The sequence below is a fragment of the Python bivittatus genome, unplaced genomic scaffold, assembly GCF_059951505.1.
Source record: "Python bivittatus isolate LINGU-HERP-01145 unplaced genomic scaffold, Pbiv_v1 ctg000080_np1212, whole genome shotgun sequence".
Lineage (NCBI taxonomy): Eukaryota > Metazoa > Chordata > Lepidosauria > Squamata > Pythonidae > Python > Python bivittatus.
In genome coordinates, this window is record NW_028277035.1 from 85,736,188 (window position 1) to 85,757,823 (window position 21,636).

The window sequence follows — 21,636 nt, forward strand, 5'->3', positions numbered from 1 at the left end:
ACTCAGTTACAGTGGCCATGAGTGCACCATTGGGAGACTTGAAAGAAGAGGTTAGGGATAGATTGTCATGGAGAAAATCTATCTATATGGTCACTAGGAGTTGAAAATGACTTGATGGCACATCATCAATCAATCAATCAATCAATCAATCAAAAAGGCCTATCTTCATGAGGTCACCATCCTGCTTACCTGGAGAAGCCCTGCTTGCAGTTGTATAGTGAAGGGGAAAATTCCCCATGGCCCAGTTTATGAGTGGAGACCACTCATAAATCTGCTTGAGCCAAGTTTATTTGAACAGTGCTGGGGACAGAATATAAGGTTCTGCCCACTTAAGGAGGGTACAAATAACCTTTATATAGCTGTATAATAAAGACTGACCAATAATGCTGTCAAATGACAATCGTCTTATTTTTGATAACATGGGTTAGATTTTCTGCTTATCGTGAGAATAGACAGTTGGCACTAATCAGTTTTTGTGGTTAGTTACTTCCTAGTTCCCATTTAAAAATACAAGTGTTGATTTAAGGTAACTCGTGAGCCAGCATCTGCAAATGCCTAAGCATGCTATTAAGGAGGCTTACTTGAGTTCAGGGGCCTTGCTAGTTTGGAGGTCTTGGTTCAGGAATTAATTTTACTCATCCAATACACATGGCTTCTTTTTCACAACTTATTAAGCACATGTGGTATCTGCTAGACAGTTTCCTGTCCTCCTTTCACAAGTTCAGGTAACATCTGAGAAGGGCTGAAATTTATCTTGCATCAGGAGGGAACCTTTCTAACCTTGATTGTGCCTGGCTTGAAATCTTGGGCTATTAGAGTTCAAGTTGCAGTTTATTCCAGTTATGGCCCTTTCCACAACACTCACCTTTTCACTGCCCCCTGTGCCTGCCCTTGCTTTTCCTCACTGCAACCAGCTGACCTTGAAACATGTTTCTATTAGAAAACTATCTTTGGAGTGGTTCTTTTTCCACTCAGCTAAACTGGAAGAGAATTGGCTCGGCTGCCCACAAAGATGATCGAAGCACAGGGGTCCAGAGTCAACCCAAAGCAGGGCAAATGCCACATGCGGCTAAGAGAATGTGTTTACATTTGCAGAATGCATCACTGACCTCTGTAGTCTCCTGTTATCAGAACTACTTTCCTGCCCTGTTTTAAGGGCTTCCTTTGAAGGCAAGAGAAGAGACTACCTGAGACTACCTTGGGCTGCTCACTATTCCTCAGCCGACGTTTTTGCACTCTTGGCCCAGAAAACATTCAGTAAAGTGGGATTGGTGGGGTGTGCCCAGGGGCTAAACTATCAGATGTAACTATAGAACATATCAGAAAAAATATATTCTCATAAATTACACCCACGAAGAAAATTTGCTTATTTGCACCAACTTTGCACAATTTATTTTGGTAGAGGAAAGCAAAAAACCTATGCACTGGAACCCAAGATGATGCTCCTTCTTCAGATTGTTCTTCAATCCTGAAATCTCAGCAAACATACTTCCACATACAGGTAGTCCCTGAGTTAAGAACGTCTGGTTTAAGAATGACCCATAGTTAAGGACGGAGCCTATTGTAGCAAAATTCAAGTTAAATGCACAACGGTTTGAGTTCATTATACAATACTACTTAAACGGTATTATATAAAAATACTGTTCTGGCTTACATACAAATTTGACTTAAGGACAGACCTTGGGAACGGAACTCGTTCTTAAACTGGGGACTACCTGTACCTTTTGTTGTCTGGGGGCTAGAGACTTGATGCTTTTTTTTTTTTAAATACTAGTAACGAAAGCTGCAACAGCTTTCTGAATATTGTGCCAAATACCAGTTTCTCTTCTTGCAGGGCATAATGAATGCCTGCAGCTTTCTCCACAACTAACTACAGTAATCTCTTTGCATTCCCATTTATAATAACATCCATCAATGATCCCCAGTATCAACAACACTGCATTAGGTTAATCACCTCTTACCAGAGTTTGTTGACATAAAATGTTTTGAGCAAAACATTTAGGATTGGAAAGGGGGGGGGGGCTGTTTTCTCTCTTGGCACCCTGTCCAGAGATTTAATTCTCACCTGGGCTGCTAACTTCCAAGATCTGAGCTTCAGTGGGAACTACTCCAGCCTTCCTGTACAACTACAGATTTTGTAGTGCTTCCTTTTGCTTGATTAAACTATATTTATGCATCCAATCTCAAACGTATGGATGGAAGACCCTCTTTGGCCAGGACTTGTCTGGAGCTGTAGCACACAGGCACTGATATTCACTGCCTGTCGTCCCCCGACCCCACCCTGAGTTATAAAGGCAGCGTCTTAGCAGTTCATGTCCTCTTCTGCGCAGCCTGCCTGGAGAACAGCAATCCTCTTCCCCCTTTTATGCCTTTGGGGTGAGCCAGGACACCATGCAATGGGTGGAGCCCAATGGGTCTCCCATTAGTAGACAATGGGGCAGGATGGAAGTCTCTCAGTCATTCCAGAAGGATTAAAAGGAAAGTATTTTGAGAGTCCCCAAGAAGCCTGACTGATCTGGCAAAAGCCTCAGGAGCTGGCTGCATTAGCTTGTTCACTTTTCCCCCTGCAAGCTAAAGGACACAAGATGGCTTGCAGACAAGCTCTTTTATATTCAGTCATCCAACCCACAACTTTCCACTACAAAAAAAATTGTAGGAACCTGCCTGCACCTAAGCCCTCTTGCCTGATGCTCCCAGGTTGTCTGTGGGGCTTGCAGAAAAAGGGGGTGAGGGATCTCCTGCCATGGCCAGGTGACCCCAGGAGCAGGAGAGAGGCAGGGAGAGGGAAAGGCCAACTCTTACCCGTGAAGAAGTCCCTGTTGTGGCTCCGGGCCTCATGCAAATTTGGGGAGGATGGCCCAGTTGGGGCCCCTCTGCAGTTTGCAATGCGGGAGTTATTGCTCTGAGCGGTGCAAAGTGCTACTCCAAGCTGTCTGTTCCTGGAGAAGGGCTCCTTCTTCCAGCAGCTCCTCCTCCCTTCATGCAGTGCCAGGGGACAGGAGGGAGGGAGGGAGGCAAGAGGGAGGAGGGACCAGCCCTCCTTGGCAGCTGAGCCAAGGTAAGGCAGCTGGGTAGGTAGAGACTCTCCCGTTTCCGGGAGTGGCCTGATGCCTGACAGGAGGGAAAGGTGACCTCCTGCGGTTCTCCAAGGAGCACTCCCTGCTCTGAACCAGCGTACAGGTGCTTGGGCTGAGCTAAACGCTGACGGAGATGATTGCACGTGCTCTGGCCCAGTAGAAATCCCTGGATCCCGAGAGAGAAGCACAAGGTGCGCAGCAGGCAGGAGTTTGGTAGAGCTGCCAAAATCTGGGCTGAGAAAATCTACATGACCCCCTGCAAGAAGATACAGATCATGCTGACCTCTTGATGCCATCTAGGGTTCATCTGGATTTTCACAGTCCAGTTTTAGGAGTCTTTGGTTACTGGTCCACGGCCAAATCTTTGCCACAGCAGTGTTCGTGCTCTTCAGAACTGAGACCCACCACTAGCCTACTCCCAGATTTTGAGAGCCATCTCTTGTTGATGGAGGGGTGTGGCGGCCATGTTCTTGCTGTGGCCAAGTCAAGCTGTAAACCAGCAGAAGATCCAGCTCTGTGATTCTGTCTTTCTATAACAGTCTTTGTTATTTTATACAGTCACTAACAGTTCAATAATACGCTGCTTTTTTTTAGTGGGAGGAATCTCTGGGTGGTTGGGGCCACCTGTAATGTCAAACTCATGTTTTTGGGAATTCCCACTTTTTTCTGGGAATGTCATGAGCAGGAAATGCTATTTATACTTTGAATTATGTTAAGCCTATTTTAGGCCTGCATTTCTAGTATGTTTTCCACATATTAGTTTTCCACATGGAAAACACTGGGAAACTGAGCTGCTGATTAATAAAAAAAAAAGCAAATAATGACTGAAGCAGATATCTTCTCTCTCCCAGGAAAACATCTTTGATGTCTTCAATTAACCAAATCAGATTAATAGCACTATATACTAAAACAAAAGACTTCATTATAAATTCCTAATATATTTTGTTATTAAAGCTTTTAAACAAGAAGATAAAAACTAATATAAAGTAAGAAAGAAGAAGAAAAAAAGAAATCAAAGAAAAAGCAGAGTGCAAGGAAAGAAAAAAAGTTAAGAAAAATAGAAAAGAAAGAAAAAAAGATATAAAGAAGTAGCTTCCGATATTCTTACAGCAGTTATAAGTACAAATATATTTAACCTCTCTCTCTAACTCTTCTTCTTCATATTACTCTTCTTTCTATAATCTATCCTGTCTAATAATCAAAACCATAAATCACAAGTTCATTTTGTGCAAAAAGTCCATAAGAGGCTTCCAATCACCACTAAATTTGATAGTGTCTTTTCTCTAATCAAAGAAGTTGATTTATCCATTTCAGCAAAATCGATCAACTTTACTAACCTTTCCTCCATAGCGGGTCTAGTGTCGGAACTTTCCATCTCGACTTCATTATAAACTCCAAGGGTATTGTAAGACTACTTTCTTCCTTAGCAATCATTTTAAAAGCCTTCTCAACTCAGCCCTCTCCAGCAGTGTTGGACTACAACTCCCATCATACTCAGCCACATTGGTTGGGGAGGGCTGGAGCAATCTATTCACAATCAGATATTGTAATTTTTGTTTCATGCAAGCATGTGCAGCCTCAATCATTCTTAGCCATCCAGTGTGGAGCACTGATGAATCTATCTATGTATTTAAGGTTTGCGGCACAAGATTTCATGGACTAGAGCTCACTTAGGGTGTCCACAGGTGTGTGTCAAAATAGTCATAGTGGCAGCTACAATCAAAGCCCCACTCCTTTTTATATGTTGTGCAACATGTCATTGGAGTGGGGTCTGGTCGCAGTCACGATCTTGAAGTTTTGACCCCCATGATGCCCCTGAGTCTACTTATGTTTGATGAAACTTTATGCTACTGTACAGTTGTTAGACTTTTAAGGCTCCACAAGACTTTTGTGTGTTTTATTTAAAATAGCTCTATTCGCTTCAGAGATCTGCTGTGGCAGTCACAGACTTTAAGAGTCACATTAACTGTGGGCTTCTGGAGGAAGAAATGCCAGACTGAAGACAATTCTACGAAAAGCGGACCCAAGGACTGCAATGAAGAATGAAAAGCTGATGAGTACACTGGCTCTTCAAACTTTCTCTGGACAAAGAGAGGAAGGGAGATTGCCCACAAGTGCTCCAGACAGTTGCTCCTCATGAGGAGACCGCAAGACAGTGGTCTCCAGCATGTTTTGAAATGAAGGAAGAGCCATCTTGCTCAAACCACTGTCGGTGCCTTTAAAAGGATACTAAGTTTGCATAATCTCTTTTCTAATCACATTTGGAAATTGCTTATTAACTATTTTTCAGCTATTAGAAACCTTTGAATTGACAAGCCTGAAAACATCAGGTGAGTCTGCTTTCAATCTTTGAATGAAAGAAAATTTTAACTATAAGCTTAAGAACTTTAATTTTTAAAAAATAAACAGCAAAAGGTTGATTAAAATTTTGATTTTAGAAACCTACAAATGGACCAAGGGTCCAGATAAATTTGAAATAAACATTTGGAATTAATTATAAAGAATCCTTCCCGTGGGAAAATGTTTTTGTTCTGATTTTTTTAAAAAATAAGATTTTAAAAATCGGATACTAAAGATTTCAGTTAAAGGAGAAGAACACATCAACTTGATTAACAGTTACAGAATGGCGCAAAATATTCTAATGCTGGAAATATTAAAGGATACTTTTGAAAAATGGAGTCAGAAATTAATATTAACAAAGTCAACAGTGCTTCCTGTCTTTATGGATAGATTGTGTCTAAAAGATGTTTTGGAAGAGGAACAAGTTTTACCTGACAAGACAGAGACTGAGTTGAAAGTGGACTTAGAAATGACAGACTACAAGAATGACATGGAAAAAAATGTTACACTGGACATACAAAAGAAACTGGCTGATGTCTTAATAATTAAAAGGGACATACAAACAATAAACCAAGAGAGTGACCTGGATAATTTTTCTCTGTTGGACTTACAAAACAGACTTCTTAAAGCTTTAAAGAATCTCGTGAGAAGGGACAAAGAAGAAATTAAAAGAAAACAAGTTCTATGACATTATTTGAAGGGACTACAGATTAAGATTGTTAGAAGTAAAAGGAAGGAATATAAGGTCGGTTTATTTGATCAAGGTTAAAATAGATATGTTATTTCTGGTAACCCTTAATGGACTTTTGCTGACATCAGAACTGAAATGATGAAGTTATATGCATTTATTTATAGATAAGAGATGGGATATGGGAAGAAGAGATCATTTGTTGTAATTTAAGAGGAGGTGAAAAGTTACTAAATTTGTTAATACTTGTCATAATGAAGACTGGAAGTCACTTCTTCATATATACTTTTTTTCTTTTTCTTTACTATATTCTTACTTTTCTTACTTTGCTTTTTTCTTTCAATTGGTTACGCCTTTCCTTTTTTTTCCCCTTTGCACCTTTTATTCTTTCTTTCTATTTTTCTATCTTTCTTTTAGTTGGTATTAGTTTTTACTATTGTAATTATAAATTTTAATAAAATTACTTGGAAAAAAAGTCACATTCACTGTAATGATTCAAAGGAGTAGCATCTTTTTTCAGCATGAAGTTGCATGAAAAAAGTTCGATTGTAATAATGAATAGGAGGGAGGTTCTGTGCTCATGTGAATAATTTCCAAAGTGTGCACAGCCCTGATAGGTACTATCTTCAAGATTACAGAGGTAACCATTTTGGGGGGACAACAGGCTTGCTTGTGGCCTCCTCAGAAGACATCCAGACAGCCACTCATGAGAAAAAAGATGCTGAACTTAGTCTGATCCAGCAAAGTTTTCCCTACTTCCTTAGGCATTCTCTGTGGAGGTGTGCCAAGGTGCTTCCTGTACAAACACAAGACTGGTGCCAAAAGAATGATTTTCATTTTTGCAAAGAAGAAGAAGAAACATGGAAAGAAATGTGCAAAGTGATATTTCCTTGTCCTGTGCAACAAAGGAGTCAAACTATTGCTTTAAAAATAAAGAAAACAAAGTTCCTTAAAAATGACAAATTAAACTCCAGCAGCAAATTATACAGTATGTCTGAATAACAAACCTGTAGACCAGTGTTTCTCAACCTTAGCAATGTTAAGATATGAGGACTTCAACTCCCAGAATTCCCCAGCCAGCATGTAGACCACTGTAGACTTATGAACTTTTCAAAAACTTGACCAAAGATCTCTTTCTTATCTGCCCCTAGATTATGCCCATTTTAAGGATTAAAAGTGAGGTCCAGAAGGTCTGGTGCCTGCCATGTGGGCAAGTCAGCTGCATCTGTGGATCATGGTTCTTCTCAGCCAACAGCTAGAAGTGGCTGGGAGACATGCATGCGCTCCTTCTTGTAGGAAGCATTATGGCATTACAAGGAAAAATATAGGGTGCTTTCTTACAACATACTAACTCCTGGTTTAATTGACCCCAGTTGACTGGATTCACCCAATTGTCTGGGTTCACAAAACAGAACAAGCCACAAACTAGCAACCAATGTTTAGTTTAGCATGATATGCGAACATGGCAAAAATGGCCTTTCCTTTTTATAACCTTCTATTTTTCTGCTCCATTACACAGAGACACACTTACCACAGTGAACCGAGCCACTCTTCACTCAATTCATCCACATTTTGGGTTAGCACCTCACTCTAAGCACCCAGGCTAGCCTGTAGCTCCATGTTTGGTAAGAAGCCAACTCAAGAGTCCCCAGAGACCAAAATGCTGTACCTTGAACAGCAGTGAATGTAACCCCATTTTCAACAGGAGTGAGAAAAGCAGCACCTGCCCCAGCTTCCACTTTTAAGGACACAGATACCCTAGAAGTGTGGGAATTTGCTATTTCATCTGGATGTAGCCATTTCAAGGACTCCTGCTCTGATTTCCATCCCCGTTTTGTCCCTTGGGCATTCCATCAATCATCTTTCTGTGAGTTTCATGTGAGGCTGCTGGCCTATCAGGCCCCTTTCTTGAAATGCCTGTTGAAGGGGTGGTCTTATATCTCCCATGGCCTCAGCCCCCGGCAATGGGAGAATGCAGGTTACCGCTGCCTGCAGTTCAATGTCCTTCACCTTCTGGGTAACATCTTGGAAACTTCGTGATTTTGTTGTTCATACGCAAATACCCACATCAGAAGTTCTTATTAGCCAGCACCATGGCTCTTTCTGAAGGGCTAGTATCCCTCCCCCACTTCTTTATTTTGGACTAAAAAATGTATGAGAGATTATATGCTGCCAGTGAAAGGGTTCCCCTTCAAAATGACTTCACATGAGCTTATTTGGGGAAAAAGGGAAAGCTGGATAAGTTATCCACAGAAACATCTGGAGAAGGAGATTCCACAAGCATCTGAGAACTGAAGGAGAAATGCAAAGATCTTTACTGTTAGGCTATCAATTTCTTGGAGTGAAGAGAGGCTTTGGTTGTTTATCAGAATTTGCCTAAGCCGACTGCAGCTTCCCCAGAGAAAAAGGTCTTGCATCTTATGGTGCTTAGAGGAGCTCAAAACTAGTTCTCTATCTTCCACATCAGGTTCTTTAATAAACTTCCTTATCTGGGAGGAGAAGGATGAGCCACCTTCTCTGAACTGGTGGTTGCTTCCGTTCAAGGTATTCCAGAAGGTTCTGTATCCAGAAACCATCTTCTAGCAATAAGGTTTCATCATAAAATTCCTTGAACATCTGAGGTCGACACCAAGCCATTGACTGATAAAAAGTACAACTAAGCAACCATTCCTAACATGATGTTCATGAGATCCCACTTTAAATTATTATGCAGTGAGGACAACATTACAATAGAATCAGTCATGAATCTTTCTACCAGAATTCAATGAAAATGTACTTCCATGGTCTATGGAGGACTTCATAAATAAATTCACATTAGAGTCCAGATTGCCAGCAAAAAGCAAGGTATCCTGCCTGCTTTTTAATTTACTAAATGTGGCAAGAAGGCCATCAATGGAAATTCAAGGGATGGAGTACTGCGGAAAAGACTCAGTAAAGCAATCCACAATGGGCTGTGAAAAATACAAAGGCTTGCATTTCAATCAAGCCAAAAAGTGTTGGAAGAAATCCAGACATTTCATATGCCAGATATTTCATATGAGTGGTCCAGGACTAGGTGAATGCTAAGGACTAATTATTGGTCAAGTTGTGTAGACTACACATCCCAAAGGTTAATCGGATGAACCTTATCTTAGAACTTGAGATTCTTAAAAGAAAAAGAAAAAGATGCATGATAACAGTGGGCTGCTTCTTCACATAGAACATGGAGGCGAATATGTATAGCTCAGGGTTGAATGGTGGCTAGCCAGGTAATGAAACCTTTGCAAGAAAAGAACCAATCTCAGAGAACCTCAAGGACTCCACACAGAACATGTTTAATTGGGTCACGGGTGATGATGGCTTTAAAATGTTCATGCAAACACCTAACCCAGTCACTGAAGGGAGTGGAGGGGTTAACCAAACTAACTTTCTGCAGGAAACCATGTCATGCAATCTTTGCAGGGGGGCTAGTGAAGGTTAACCTGCCTTCCAGCTGTTAAAACAGATATTAAGTCCTACAGCAGCCGTGCAAAAACAGAGCTTCTCTTTCTGTTACTGTAATGTTCCTCCTCTCTTTTGCAGCTGCACCAGAGATGTTTTTCTAAAAAGGGGGCTAAGGGGATAAGACCCCCCTCCTCAATCCTATCTTTATGTCGACTCTTATTGTGCCACTGTGAACAATATTATTGTTCATTAAAAAGACTGGTGTTAAGAACCTTCCAGCCTCTTTTGTGGCAGCTAAGAGGAGGGCATGACACATGCCCATTCCTAGCTGACTTGGTCATCACTGATTGAGTCCTGCCAGTGCAGGGAGGTGAATCCATCATGCTGGGCAAACACAGCCCTAACTGGTCAGATTCTTTTTTCCACAGATACCAATCAAACACATCCAGAGAGACAGTGGTAGCAATAAACTGATTTCATGCTGGGACCAATAACAACTGGAAGAAGGTGATTTTCAGGTGGTACACGAGGAGAACTGGTTTACAGCCATCTGTTCCATGCAGCTGTTTTATTCTAAAACACGTCCAAATGCAACAACTCATTCAGCATAACAAGTAGCTTCAGTCTGGTGGGCAAAAGGCAGCTTTAGATGGCCCTGAAGGAATCATCCATCAAGAACTCTTCATCTCCTTCCTCGGTGGAGGAAATGCAGCACAGGGTTGACACATCCTTCCTCATCAGCATCTCTGCTTGGGGATGGCAAGATCCACTTTGCATCATGTGCGCAGTATCAGGAAAGTTGCTCCCATGTTTTTCTCTTGCAGCTGGAGTAGCAGCAAGTCTTAGAAGGATTTATGCCAGGCGATGGTACCTGCTCCTTGCTCAAAGTAGTATGGAAGTAGCGGGTTGGGCCTTCAGTTCCATAGGAGTCATTGAGGTCAGGTGGGTGATTTGCGGCCAGGAGATAGAGGGCTGCATATTGGCGCTGCTTCCCGAGACGATGCATCGTGCACAGCTGCTGCTGCCAGCTAGCCACTTGCTGTCGCCGCTGGGTGGTAGCAGGACGTCTCAGCCAGGGTACCTGGAAGAGGCAACAGTGCTTCAGGCGGTAGCTGTATATCAAGGAGAAACGGGGGCATTCTGGGCTGGGGTGGGGGGATGTGAGGTCATCGAGAAAGCAAAGAGAGCAGCCATGATGGTTGCATGAAGTTCACCATGTAAAACAGGGGTAGGCTTTGATTGCCCAGTTGCCATTTTGACTTTTTTGGCCCTCCCTGTGGATACCCTAAATGAAAAGCAGGTGAGCAACCTTTCAGAAGCTTCCGAGTTGCCTTTAATTTTGGTGAGAGGAAGTACAAAATGAGCATGTAATATGTGCCACCGTGCTTGGGGCGGGGTAGTGATGGTGGTGGTGTAGTGGTCAGGCTCCCCAACGGTTGTGCTAAATCTGATGTGTTGATTGTACTTAACCTCTGATTACGATTATGTTTTGTGCTTAACTGCGTTTTAATAGTGGTTTTAGTATGGTTGTATGTTTGTTGCTTTTATTTCCATTTTGTATTGTCTTTGCTGTTGTTTGAATTGTTGTGAGCCACCCAGAGTCATATATGTGAAATGGGTGGCTATACACATTGAATAAATAAATAAAATTTAAAATATATATTATACAGATAAATAGGGCCAGGATTTTCTTTTTCTTCCTTAAAAACAGTCCTGTCAAACCTGTTTTAGGGATTCAGTTTTAATGTGTTTCCAATCTGAAGTTGGGAGTTGAAGTCCACCCATCTTAAAGTTGCCGAGGTTGAGAAACACTGAGGGACATTTGCAACATTAGCAATTGGTGGCAACAAAACCAGCCTCGCTTTGCCATGGCAGTTATCACTTATGGTGCACAAGGGAACTATTGTCCTGACTTCAGTCTAAAGGAAGAGAATCAAACTTCCTGACAACACATACAATTCACTCCGGTTTGGATTTAAACAATGGTTTCTTTCTCTTCAACCGCAGGTATTAATTAACATAGCAAAGCCGGGAAGGTATGAACAATGACTCTTATATGAGTATTGTCACTACTTCTTGTCCTTTGCCAGCTGAAAACTCCAGACCCTCAACATGTATTATACCATGATAAATATGTTATTCTAAGCACCATTAAGAAAACTTCTTTTTCTTGATATACACTCACGCTAATTCAGCTATTTCTCTGGATATTAGTGACAGAATTCAGCTGTAGTTGTACCAGAAGCTTCTCATCGTTTAGTCTTGTTTCTCCAATTTGGAGCTTTCAGAAATTGCCGATTACAATAGCTATGCTAGCTGGGGAAGATGAAAGTTATAGTGCCACACTGAGTGATCGCAGTCCAGAACTGTAATTTTGTTTTTATCTGAGTCTGAAGATAAAAACCTCTGCAAGGAAAAGCAGAGCCAATAAAAGGAACTGAGTTAGTTTTCAGCAGAACAGAAAGTGAAGCTTAAATATGGCCATCCTGCTCCTTCTAACTGATATCAGTTGATTGGTTAAGACTATGACTCCTCAGATGCAGGTATGGACAACTTCTGGATTGTTGGGGAATGGCTTCCATATGGCCTTCTGCAAAAATATACAGGTTCCATAATGTTGGCTTTTAAGTAGTTAGCCAGAACATTAACAGACAAAACATATTTAACTTCAAAGATAAAATATGTCATTAGCTCCCCACACCCACCCATACACTTCCTTTCCTTTATGGGAAATTGTGAGCAAGACTTTTATTTTACCACAGTACGGTTGAAATACCCTTAGGTTGTCTGTACATCTGGACTAAAAACATCTGGGCTACAGGCTGCCACTTCATTACACGTGAATTCACTATCCAGGGCTTGACAGAATGGCACCGTTCAAATGGAAGTCCCAGTTCAGGAGAAACTTGACTTATCATAAATAAGTACTTGGCAATGACAGGATTATCTAGGCCTTGTTTCCTCATCACAAGCATCCTTTTCACCTGCTCAGAGAGTGAATGGCCTTTCCTACTTGCTGCAATCTCCGGTTGGCACTTGGGTTCTTCATGCAGGGCTCTCCATACCTCCTCGGCCCCCATATCTGTGTGGCAGAGAAAGTGATATTGCATTCCAGCAATGGGACATGGCAGCATTACACTTGTTACAATCCTGAAACCTAGTTAGATCCTTCAGAAAAAAAAATTGGACCATCTTGCCTTTCCTGAAGAAAAGATCCTACTCAAAGCTTTGAGTAAAACCGCCCCTGCTCTGCGCCTACCATTTCCAGTAAGAGTTCTCCAACGGTACTCCCAGATCTGCTGGATGACAACTACAGGGGTTCTAGGTCAGGCCAGCACTTCTGCAGTCTAGTAAGTTGCAGCCTACCAGTGTTCTACACTGATCAGGAGAGATTATTCTTCAACGCCTAGTTCCATTTCCATTCTTATTAGGGTCCAGCAGAAAAGGATATCACTGCCCCTACTCCACAGACAATGTTATGTAAAGACAAGTCCTGCAAGGAAGAACAAGGCCCTGAGGAGCTGGAAGTTTCTCCGAAAGTGAAAGAGCACCTGATGGGAGCAGGAATCTTTTCCCAGGGCGCAAAACAGTCTTCTGGCTGCCAAAGACTCAGGACCTAGATAAGTTAAAGAACCGCAGGCAGTGACGTGCTCCCTTTTCTCACTTTAATTGCATAATATTAGGAAGAAAGCCAACAGATGCTGTGTCACCTATTATTGCATTTCTATATTAAGACTAGTTCATACAATCTGTCAAGAGAAAGATAAAGTGGAAGACTTATTGTTATGAGATGTAGGTTTCCTCTAATTCCACACTGACTCTTCCCAAAGTTCACGGAGTGCCAGACCCTCAAGATCACACCCTTGTACTTCAAGATGATGAGTCTGCAATAGTCATGATCTCTTGGTTCCACTTTATCATACTCCAAGAGGATGAAGGAGAATAGCAAAGAAGGTTCTCTCTGAACCAGGAAATGCCTTACCAATTCCAGCTGCCATCAGGCGCCTGACCTGTGGGCTTACTGGCTTCTCGACTGTAGGTGGATTCAAGAAATAGGAAGCTTTTTCAGATCCCAAGAGTCTAGGGAGAAAGAAAAAAGAAAAGAGGAAGCCACAGTGACAAACCCGGCTCCTAAAAAAAACTAGCAGCCCACTTTGACTTGAACAACTTGCTGGGTCAACGGTAATTGGGTGAATGAGCAGATGACAGGAGAGGAAAGCAACACTCCACACTTCCACTGCTAGAGTTCAGAAGAAAAATAGTTGATACAGACATGCAGTGAACCAGTGGAAGAGGGATGGATCTGGCCCTCCTGCGCTGGTCCTCTGCAGAAATTTGGTAGGAGATCAAGAATCTGCATTTCTGTGCTGGATGCCAAGGAAAGGGGTGGGAAGGATGATTGATTTGGTAAAACAAATAAACAAACAAGAGCTGCATCTTCCCAGGATTTGGGAAGCAGATAAAGCTAACAGGAAGTCAAAGGAGCATTAGTGACAAGTGCATACAAGGAATAGGAACAGTAAGGACATATTTTCCTAGTTGTGATCTAGCAATCATAGCCTGTTTAGGAACCATGTTCCCTGATCATTTGTGTTGTGCCTTAAATCTATGGCTATATCTTGTGATTTCTCCAATAGTGCACACACGTTACACATGCCAATTGTACATGCTCAAAAGCACTGCTTTAAATCATCTTAAAGGGAAAGGCATTGTAACCATTCCTACCTTAAATTCTGGATTCTTTGCACTTTTGGGCTGCCTGGATCTTTGCAGCCCAAATCTGGTAGCCCTAGTAAAATGATAGGTCTGGTTGATCGCTAGGATCAGAGGAGATCCAGCTGCAGATGCTGAGATTGACAGAATGCCATGTTGTGCTTGATCACAGCAGGGCCTTGCTTGTGGGAAAGCTTGTGTATTAGAATGGCCTTCTCCCTGAAATTCCCAAAATTCCTAATATTCCATATTTTAGATACTTCTTAAAGATCTATCACTTCACCCTGGCCAACTTTGCATGAATACTGGATGAATACTCTATATTTATTTTTTTTTCTTTTCCATCCTTTTTTCTTAATGAATTTATTTTAATATTATTTTAATGTATTGAGAGTGTTAGGGTACACTGCTTTAAGATCTGAGTGTGTGGGAGATGGTACAGAATCATACCTATTGATTATATTAATAAATTGATTCAATTCAAGGACGCAGAAGTTAAATGAAAAATGTTTTGCGTCTTCAATGAAGGGAAGCACCAGCAGGTCTTCGCAAATGCCAGAGGTAGTATTTTGGGCTGTAGATCTGCTCTCCTCTGCTAGAGTTCCAACTCATTCTTTCCCCGACTGGAGTAGCTGGGAACTGTGGGAGCTGTAGTTCTAACACATCTGGAGAGTGTAAGGTTGGGAATGGCTACTCTAATCTAAGAAAGCCTCAACAGAGCCAGCAGGTTCTTATCTAACCGATGCAGATACTGATATAAGACTAAGTATATGGATCAAAGGCCATACAGGGGTTTACAGATATGAGTCAGTACCTTGCATTTGTCTTGAAGTAAAACATCAGGCAGTGAGATGGCAGGAAATCTTACAGCCTGTTCTGCCGCAACTCCTTTTTTTCAGACACACACTGGTTGAATTCACACACCATGCTAGACTAGGATAAAATGTGGTTCAGTGTCTTGTAAAAGCCCAGTTTGAGCTCTCCCTGTGACATATGAAGCGGGCCATGATCGTAAGTGATAATACACCTGACTTATTCTGGAATAAAATTACTGTGTGCTTTGTTAACTCAGGTTTGAGGTTTAGTGTGTTGTGTGAATGTAGCCTCTTAGGGGGTTATTCTAATTTAGGTTTTTAAAAAAGGAGCTACATACCTGTGAAGGTACTCTTGATAGTCCAGCAAGGGTCTGCTTGGGACTCCCTTCTTCTGGATCCTTTGCAGATCCCAACTCCCAGACCTTCTGAAGTCAGCCCACTTGTAAGAATCTCTGGTTTGTCCTGAATGGAAGGCCCAAATACATCTTGAAAGTGCCATCTTGCTTGTTAGAACACGGAGCAGGGAAGGAGACCAGGACTGAACTTGAATTCTTATTTATTCATTCCTTTCTAAGGTCCCATTTCCAGCTTCCTCTGTTCTGTTCAGCCTTCACCATTTCCACTTCCTTCCCATTATTTATCTGTCTTCTCTACAAGTAACTTCCTGGATTCTGAGTTAAGGATCTGATCTGCTGTCATATAATGGTATTCAGGTTCTTTATGTTGCTTGTTTGGGCATTACCATGGCACCAGTGCTTTTCACCTGCTTATGACTGGCATCAAGCCATTCCCTTGGACCTGGACAGTGGCCAGATGAAGCTAAAGCTGCGTTCATATGCTCATTTGTCAGAGAACAAATTTAAATGAATTCAGTGGAACTTACAAAGTTAACTTAGGCAACATCTGGCTGCAGTTTGAGGTACATTTGCCAGACGGTAAATCATTTTGAATTAAGCAGTACTTCCTTCTGAATATATCTGCAGACAATTTGGCCACTCTCGGAGCCACACTGAAATTGTTAAATTCAATTTCAAGGAACTCACTTTTATACGAATATGTCCATAAATTTATCGGCATTGCAATGCACGTTTTTAAAGGTTAAAGGAGAAGGACTTAGTTCTAATGCCCAGGATTGACTTCAATAGCTGTTATCCTATACAGCAGCCAGGGGTGTCCATAGGATACGGTAAAAAAAAAAAAAGTAAGGATGGTGGATATGATAATGTGATTGAAGCTCGACCCTTTTTTAATATGTGTACATAAAAAACGGACAGAGCTTTGATCTTACCGTCGCAGCCGCCACCTTGACTTTTCTCACCACATCCTGCAGATACTCCCAACAACAGCAGAGGGCAATTTTCCCAGAATTAAAGGCCAACTAAATTAAATTAAAATTACATTAAATTAAAGAATCAACTAGAGGGCATTCAGAGGTGACTTTGAAGGCTGTATCATCATCCTGGGAAGGGGCCCACAGTGGGAGGGGTATTTAAGGTGGGAATGGGAGCAAGAAGCCTCTCAGAGGCAGTCCCCTCCCCCTCCCACCTTTAAAAAGACACACCCACCCCACCAAATTGTGCTGCTGAAGTTTTGTGGGAAAATGGCTAAATTTCAGCAGTGGAACTTGGGGCTATTTTGGGACATTTAAGGGGGATAAAGGGGATTTCCAGAAGTTTCTCAGACTCATTTTCACCTTAATGTTTTAGGTGGCAAAAGCCTAAAAAATCATGGTGTGGAAAACAGGCTATTTTTCCAGTGAATTTTAGTGGCTTGAGCTATGGCTGCTTGCTCTCCATAGATTTGTCCAAAAGTAAATCAAATTAGGGAGACATACTTTTGCTACAGGACTACACAAATTGCACTAGTGTGTGGTTGACACAATCAAGATTTTTGCCGTGATACCCCTGAGGCTCATGAATATGCTCAACTGTTATTTGACCAGACAATTTAAGATATGAATCTCAGCATGTGAACACTGGATATGTGCTTGGTGACCATATAACAAATAATAAATAGCGTCTAATCTCTAATTAAGCCTTGACAAGCCTTGCCAAACCATGAAAGCCTATAAAAAAGTGGGGGGAGGGAATCACTTGTTTATACAGGACCATTGAAAGAGCAGTGTGAAAAAAACGTAAAACACAGATTAAAAACTCGTACAGTTAGAATAGGTAATATATAGTACATTATATAAATTCTTGACTGATAGTAGAATATTAGATTGCGTGACATAAAATAGGCGACATGATTTCAGATATAACTCTTGATTTTTGTGTTAGAGCTAAATGGGGAAGACATGAGTCCCTTATCTTGCCTCTCATGCAAACTCTTGCTTTGGCAGAGGGGTGCACTTTATTTAGATACTGGTTTTCAAGAGCTAAACTTTTTCTCGTTCCAAGTTTCAGCACGAATGATTGATTCTTGGAGACACGGCCGCTGCATTTTTAGCCAAGCTGTTTTCAATAAAAGAAGGAATTCGTATCCGAAAATATGGAGTTCTGAGAATCTCGGCATTTGTTTATAATTAAAACTAAAAATCGATGTCTTGGAATTTAGGCGATGTGTGTTTGCCAAATGTTCCTAAGTATCAGCGTGCAAAAGTTACACTGTATGCGTATTCTTAGTATTTATGCACATATTCAAGTGCGTGCAACAATAAGGGCATGGACATTCATACCCAAAGCATATACGTATGCTGGAATGCAAGTATATTTGAAATGGTGATGGCATATTAATTACAAACAGCTAAGAATAGCATTCCTTAACTGGGTATAATTTAGATATGGACTACACTACCTAGAATTCCCAGCCAATAGCCTCGTAGTCTAAGGAGGAAGGGAGTTGTACTACAACAGATTGATTTGTCTCTTGAACATTTCAAACTCTGGAAAAGATAGGAATACTTTTTATTCTCAGCTCCTGCAGGATATCTGCCTTGTTATCGCCTCTCTTTGATCTAAATTGCCAGGGCACTCTGAGATGTTTTATTTGCACTATTTACTTGATGATCATTTTCTTTACTTAAATGTTCCATCGTGTAAATGCCACCCACAGATAGTTAGTAATTGTCAGTGACTGTAGTTTTTGGAGCTTCATTTTGTTATGTTATGGTCCATAGCTGCAATAAAGTCATTCATTCATTCATTCATTCATTCATTCATTCATTCATTCATTCATTCATTCCTCAGGTATAAAACCGTTTTCCATATAAAGGAGAGAAAGTAAATTTTTTGTTTTCCAGTTCTTTCTTTGCACTTGCACACTGTGAATTTCTTTGGGGAAGGGGTGGGGAATATGTCTCTCTTGACCAGGAGCCTACTACTTCTTGATAGTAGGCTCATGGGGGTCCAACTGTTATTAATTCTCAAGCAGAATAAAGGAATTGAAACACTGTTTTCTCATATATGTGTGTGTGTATGCATGTATGTAAGTGTGTATGTGTGTGTGTGTGTGTGTGTGTGTATATTCATTCATTCATTCATTCATTCATTCATTCATTCATTCTGAGAAGCTGCTGCCTGCAAATAATGTTTTACAAGAAGGCCATTTCAGTAGCAAGGACAAGGGCAAGTGCCCCCCTCAGATTAAATGAAGGGAGGGAGTGGACTATTCACCCCACAAGTGTGGCTTTCATTGCTAACAGCTCAGACTTAATTGGGGAGGGGGGAAACCACGGAAGGTCTTCCAAGGAAGACATAGCTTATTATCGGCACATGATGTTAGAAGATCCAGCCTACCTCTCCCATAGGCATGAACCAGACCACCCTGATCCTGAAGGAATGGGAAACGGTTGTTCAGGCAGGCAGTGAGACGGCCTTTTCCTTTTTTCTGTGTAACCTCCATCTCTCTTTCCTCTTCAGGGACTTCAGCCCGAGCAGCTCCTTTTTTAAGACTCTGAGAGATGCATCAGCATTTCTGGACCCATCGCCTTCTCCCTGCATTCTGTGAATGTGTGCGCTCGTGTGTATAAATATACATAAAAACTTCAGCCGGAAAGGGAAAGGATTGAACACGCAGAGAATCCTTTCCAAAGCTAATTGACATGGGAAGCAGTGTATTATGAATTTGCCTTTCTGAACACTAAAATGTTTGCTCCCAGACACTCCAAAGAACAGTATTCCTCCAGCAGGTTTTCTATGGAGCAGGTAGAATGGGGAATATATGTATATGGGGTATGAACTGATCTGATTATAATAGTGCTTCCTCTGTTATTCATATCCAATTGAAGAACTTCCAACTTAACCCATAATCATATCCTGAGAGACAGTGGTTTTCTTCAGTAATAGCAGTGTTTCTCAACCTTGGCAACTTTAAGATGTGTGGACTTCAACTCCCAGAATTCCCCAGCCAGCATGGCTGGCTAGGGAATTCTGGGAGTTGAAGTCCACACATCTTAAAGTTGCCAAGGTTGAGAAACACTGAGTACTAGCATTCAGGAATTGGGACCAAATGCTGTGTCTGGCTCAAAGTAAAGCAAATGAGAACAGTTGAGAAATAGGCTGATAGGGGCTATGCCATGTGTACCCTAAAACCTCCATTTAACACAATGTTTATGGGGAAAGGGTGTCTGTTAAAAACAAATTAATGCAACCAACATAATTCTTCTTTGGACTTAAATTAACTGAAGCAAATGATGTCAACTGTGGGGATGGCTTTGGAAATGACAGACTTTGCTGGAGGAAAAACTGAAGAAAAAATTTGTCTGCTGCATTCAAAGTCTGCTGAATTTGGCATTCTGGAGAATTATGGCTTTACTGTACACAAAATGCTAGGACTCCAGGTAGAGTCAGCCAAGAAAGGGTAACAGTCAATATCAAATAACTTAAAGATATTGATATTGTATTTTAATTAATATTTTTGGTTGTTTTATCTGAACCTCCCAGTTACTTTTTCGAGAGATGGGTGGTATCTAAATTTGAAATGGAAGGAAGGAAGGAAGGAAGGAAGGAAGGAAGGAAGGAAGGAAGGAAGGAAGGAAGGAAGGAAGGAAGGAAGGAAGGAAGGAAGGAAGGAAGGAAGGAAGGAAGGAAGGAAGGAAGGAAGGAAGCTTTATGACTTGCCACTCAGTAATTACAGCAATTCTTTTTTTAAAAAAACTACCTTGAGTTGTAGCTTTAGACCAATGGAACAAAATATTTAAATCATAACATCTGCCATCTACTGGCTTTTGAAGGAATTAAAAATTAGCCCAAAAACATTTTAAAAAATTAAAAAATTATGACTGCCACAAGAGCCTGTTCCGTTTTCTGAACCAATCACAGCATGGGAAAAAGCATTATGGCCCAAAATGGACTTTTTTCATTTAGAAATTGTCCAGGATGCATTCGTGCCACTTTCACAGTGTAATTCCATAGACTTGATGTTCTGGCACCTGCAGATAGACATCCAGGTTCCAGCATCATTCACCTTCTGCTCATCTAATGGGCAGCAGAGCACATTATACAAAGATGAGTTATAGTGCAGATATAACCTAATGATCTGGAAAGATATTAGATTTTGATGGCTAGATTTCTACAGAAATCCCTTGCAGTGTTGATGATAGTAGGAGAAAGCATCTGTGACAAGAAATACAACAGCAAACCAGACTGTTAGAAAAATGCAGGACTGATGGGAACAGCCCAGTTCCTTTAAAAGAAGGGTCCAAAGAAAAACTCATCCCAAGAGGGTTGAACATTTTTTCTATATATAGGGCTTGTTCTTGAATCACAGCAGTTGCTCAAATTCTTTAATTATAGCTGCCTCCTCCTCTTCCTCTTCTTTTCATATTACTTATCTGGAGTTTCTGGAGTTCTTGTGAGCTCACCTAAGTGGTTCATCCCCACCCATGGGACGACACCTGACATTTGCTGAAACTTTTAAGCCTCAAGAGAATGTTTTTAAAGCTGCCCCTCCATTTCTAGATGGTATCTAAGGATGTGTCAGATTCATAATGTACAAAATCTTCCGAAGCATTTTTTCCCCTTCATATTCAAGTTGTGAATTTCTACGGAAAATCCATCTGGCTGTTAACATTCCCCGTAGGCCATTTTCCATAGTCCTTCTTTCCATGTGGTCAATTGCTCACTTCAGTTAAAAGGTTTGGATGTATTTTGCTTCATCAATGCAAAACGTGGAGCTTCAAAGGAATGTAGTTCTCTGCTTTCAGGCGGAAGATCCCAAATGTACCCCCTGATGTCTCCAATAAAAATGCTCACGAAGAATAGACAATGAGAAAAAACTCTGAGATCTGGACAACTGCTGCCAGACCAGAGGTGGGCTAGATGGACCAGTGGTGTAAGGCAGCTTCCCACCTTCTTATGATTTGTAACCTTAAGGATGTGTAAAGCTTTAGTACTCCCATGCAGACTCTGGTCAGAACTCAGTCATGGGGGGCAGGGAGGGTGTTCTGAGCTTACAGATGCCTAAAATACCATAAGGATTCTGGTAGCTGGGAACAAGACTGCAAGCACATAGTAATCAGAAATAGTGGTGTAACAGAAGGGAAAGCTGTTTTCCAAGACTTTTGTAAAACAGGAGCTAGGAGGTCATCTGGTGGAATACCAAAGTAACTGATTTCCCTCCTCTGTATGAAGTAAGAGCA

The 21,636-nt window shown here is 41.3% G+C and overlaps 2 protein-coding genes across 4 annotated transcripts in view; both read right to left on the minus strand.

The window, feature by feature from the left end:
- Positions 1–2,989, minus strand: part of LOC103063208 (laminin subunit beta-1-like) — a 77,980-nt gene extending 74,991 nt beyond the window's left edge. For all 3 annotated transcript variants that reach the window (XR_015795020.1, XM_088134487.1, XM_088134486.1), the window contains exon 1: positions 2,803–2,989. Coding sequence is in view for 2 of the 3 variants with exons in the window: in XM_088134487.1 (XP_087990613.1) it covers positions 2,803–2,838 (36 nt within the window). In the remaining variant the exon portion in view is untranslated. The remainder of the gene's footprint in view (positions 1–2,802) is intronic.
- Positions 2,990–10,089: 7,100 nt separating this feature from the next.
- Positions 10,090–15,644, minus strand: LOC148216768 (uncharacterized). Its single transcript, XM_088134799.1, has 4 exons — positions 15,395–15,644; positions 13,511–13,608; positions 12,513–12,610; positions 10,090–10,609 (listed from the first exon to the last, which is right to left on the minus strand). The coding sequence occupies exons 1-4, from the start codon at positions 15,553–15,555 to the stop codon at positions 10,319–10,321; spliced, it is 648 nt and encodes a 215-aa protein (XP_087990925.1). The 5' UTR covers positions 15,556–15,644; the 3' UTR covers positions 10,090–10,318.
- Positions 15,645–21,636: the final 5,992 nt, after the last annotated feature.

Coding starts and splice junctions, on each gene's coding strand:
- LOC148216768 (XM_088134799.1), bottom strand. CDS start 15,555: ATGGCACTTTCAAGATGTATTTGGGCCTTCCATTCAGGACAAACCAGA. Junction 13,609..15,394: donor TATCAAGAGTACCTTCACAG/GTATGTAGCTCC, acceptor CTTTCTCCCTAG/ACTCTTGGGATCTGAAAAAG. Junction 10,610..12,512: donor GCCATTCACTCTCTGAGCAG/GTGAAAAGGATG, acceptor TGCCTCTTCCAG/GTACCCTGGCTGAGACGTCC.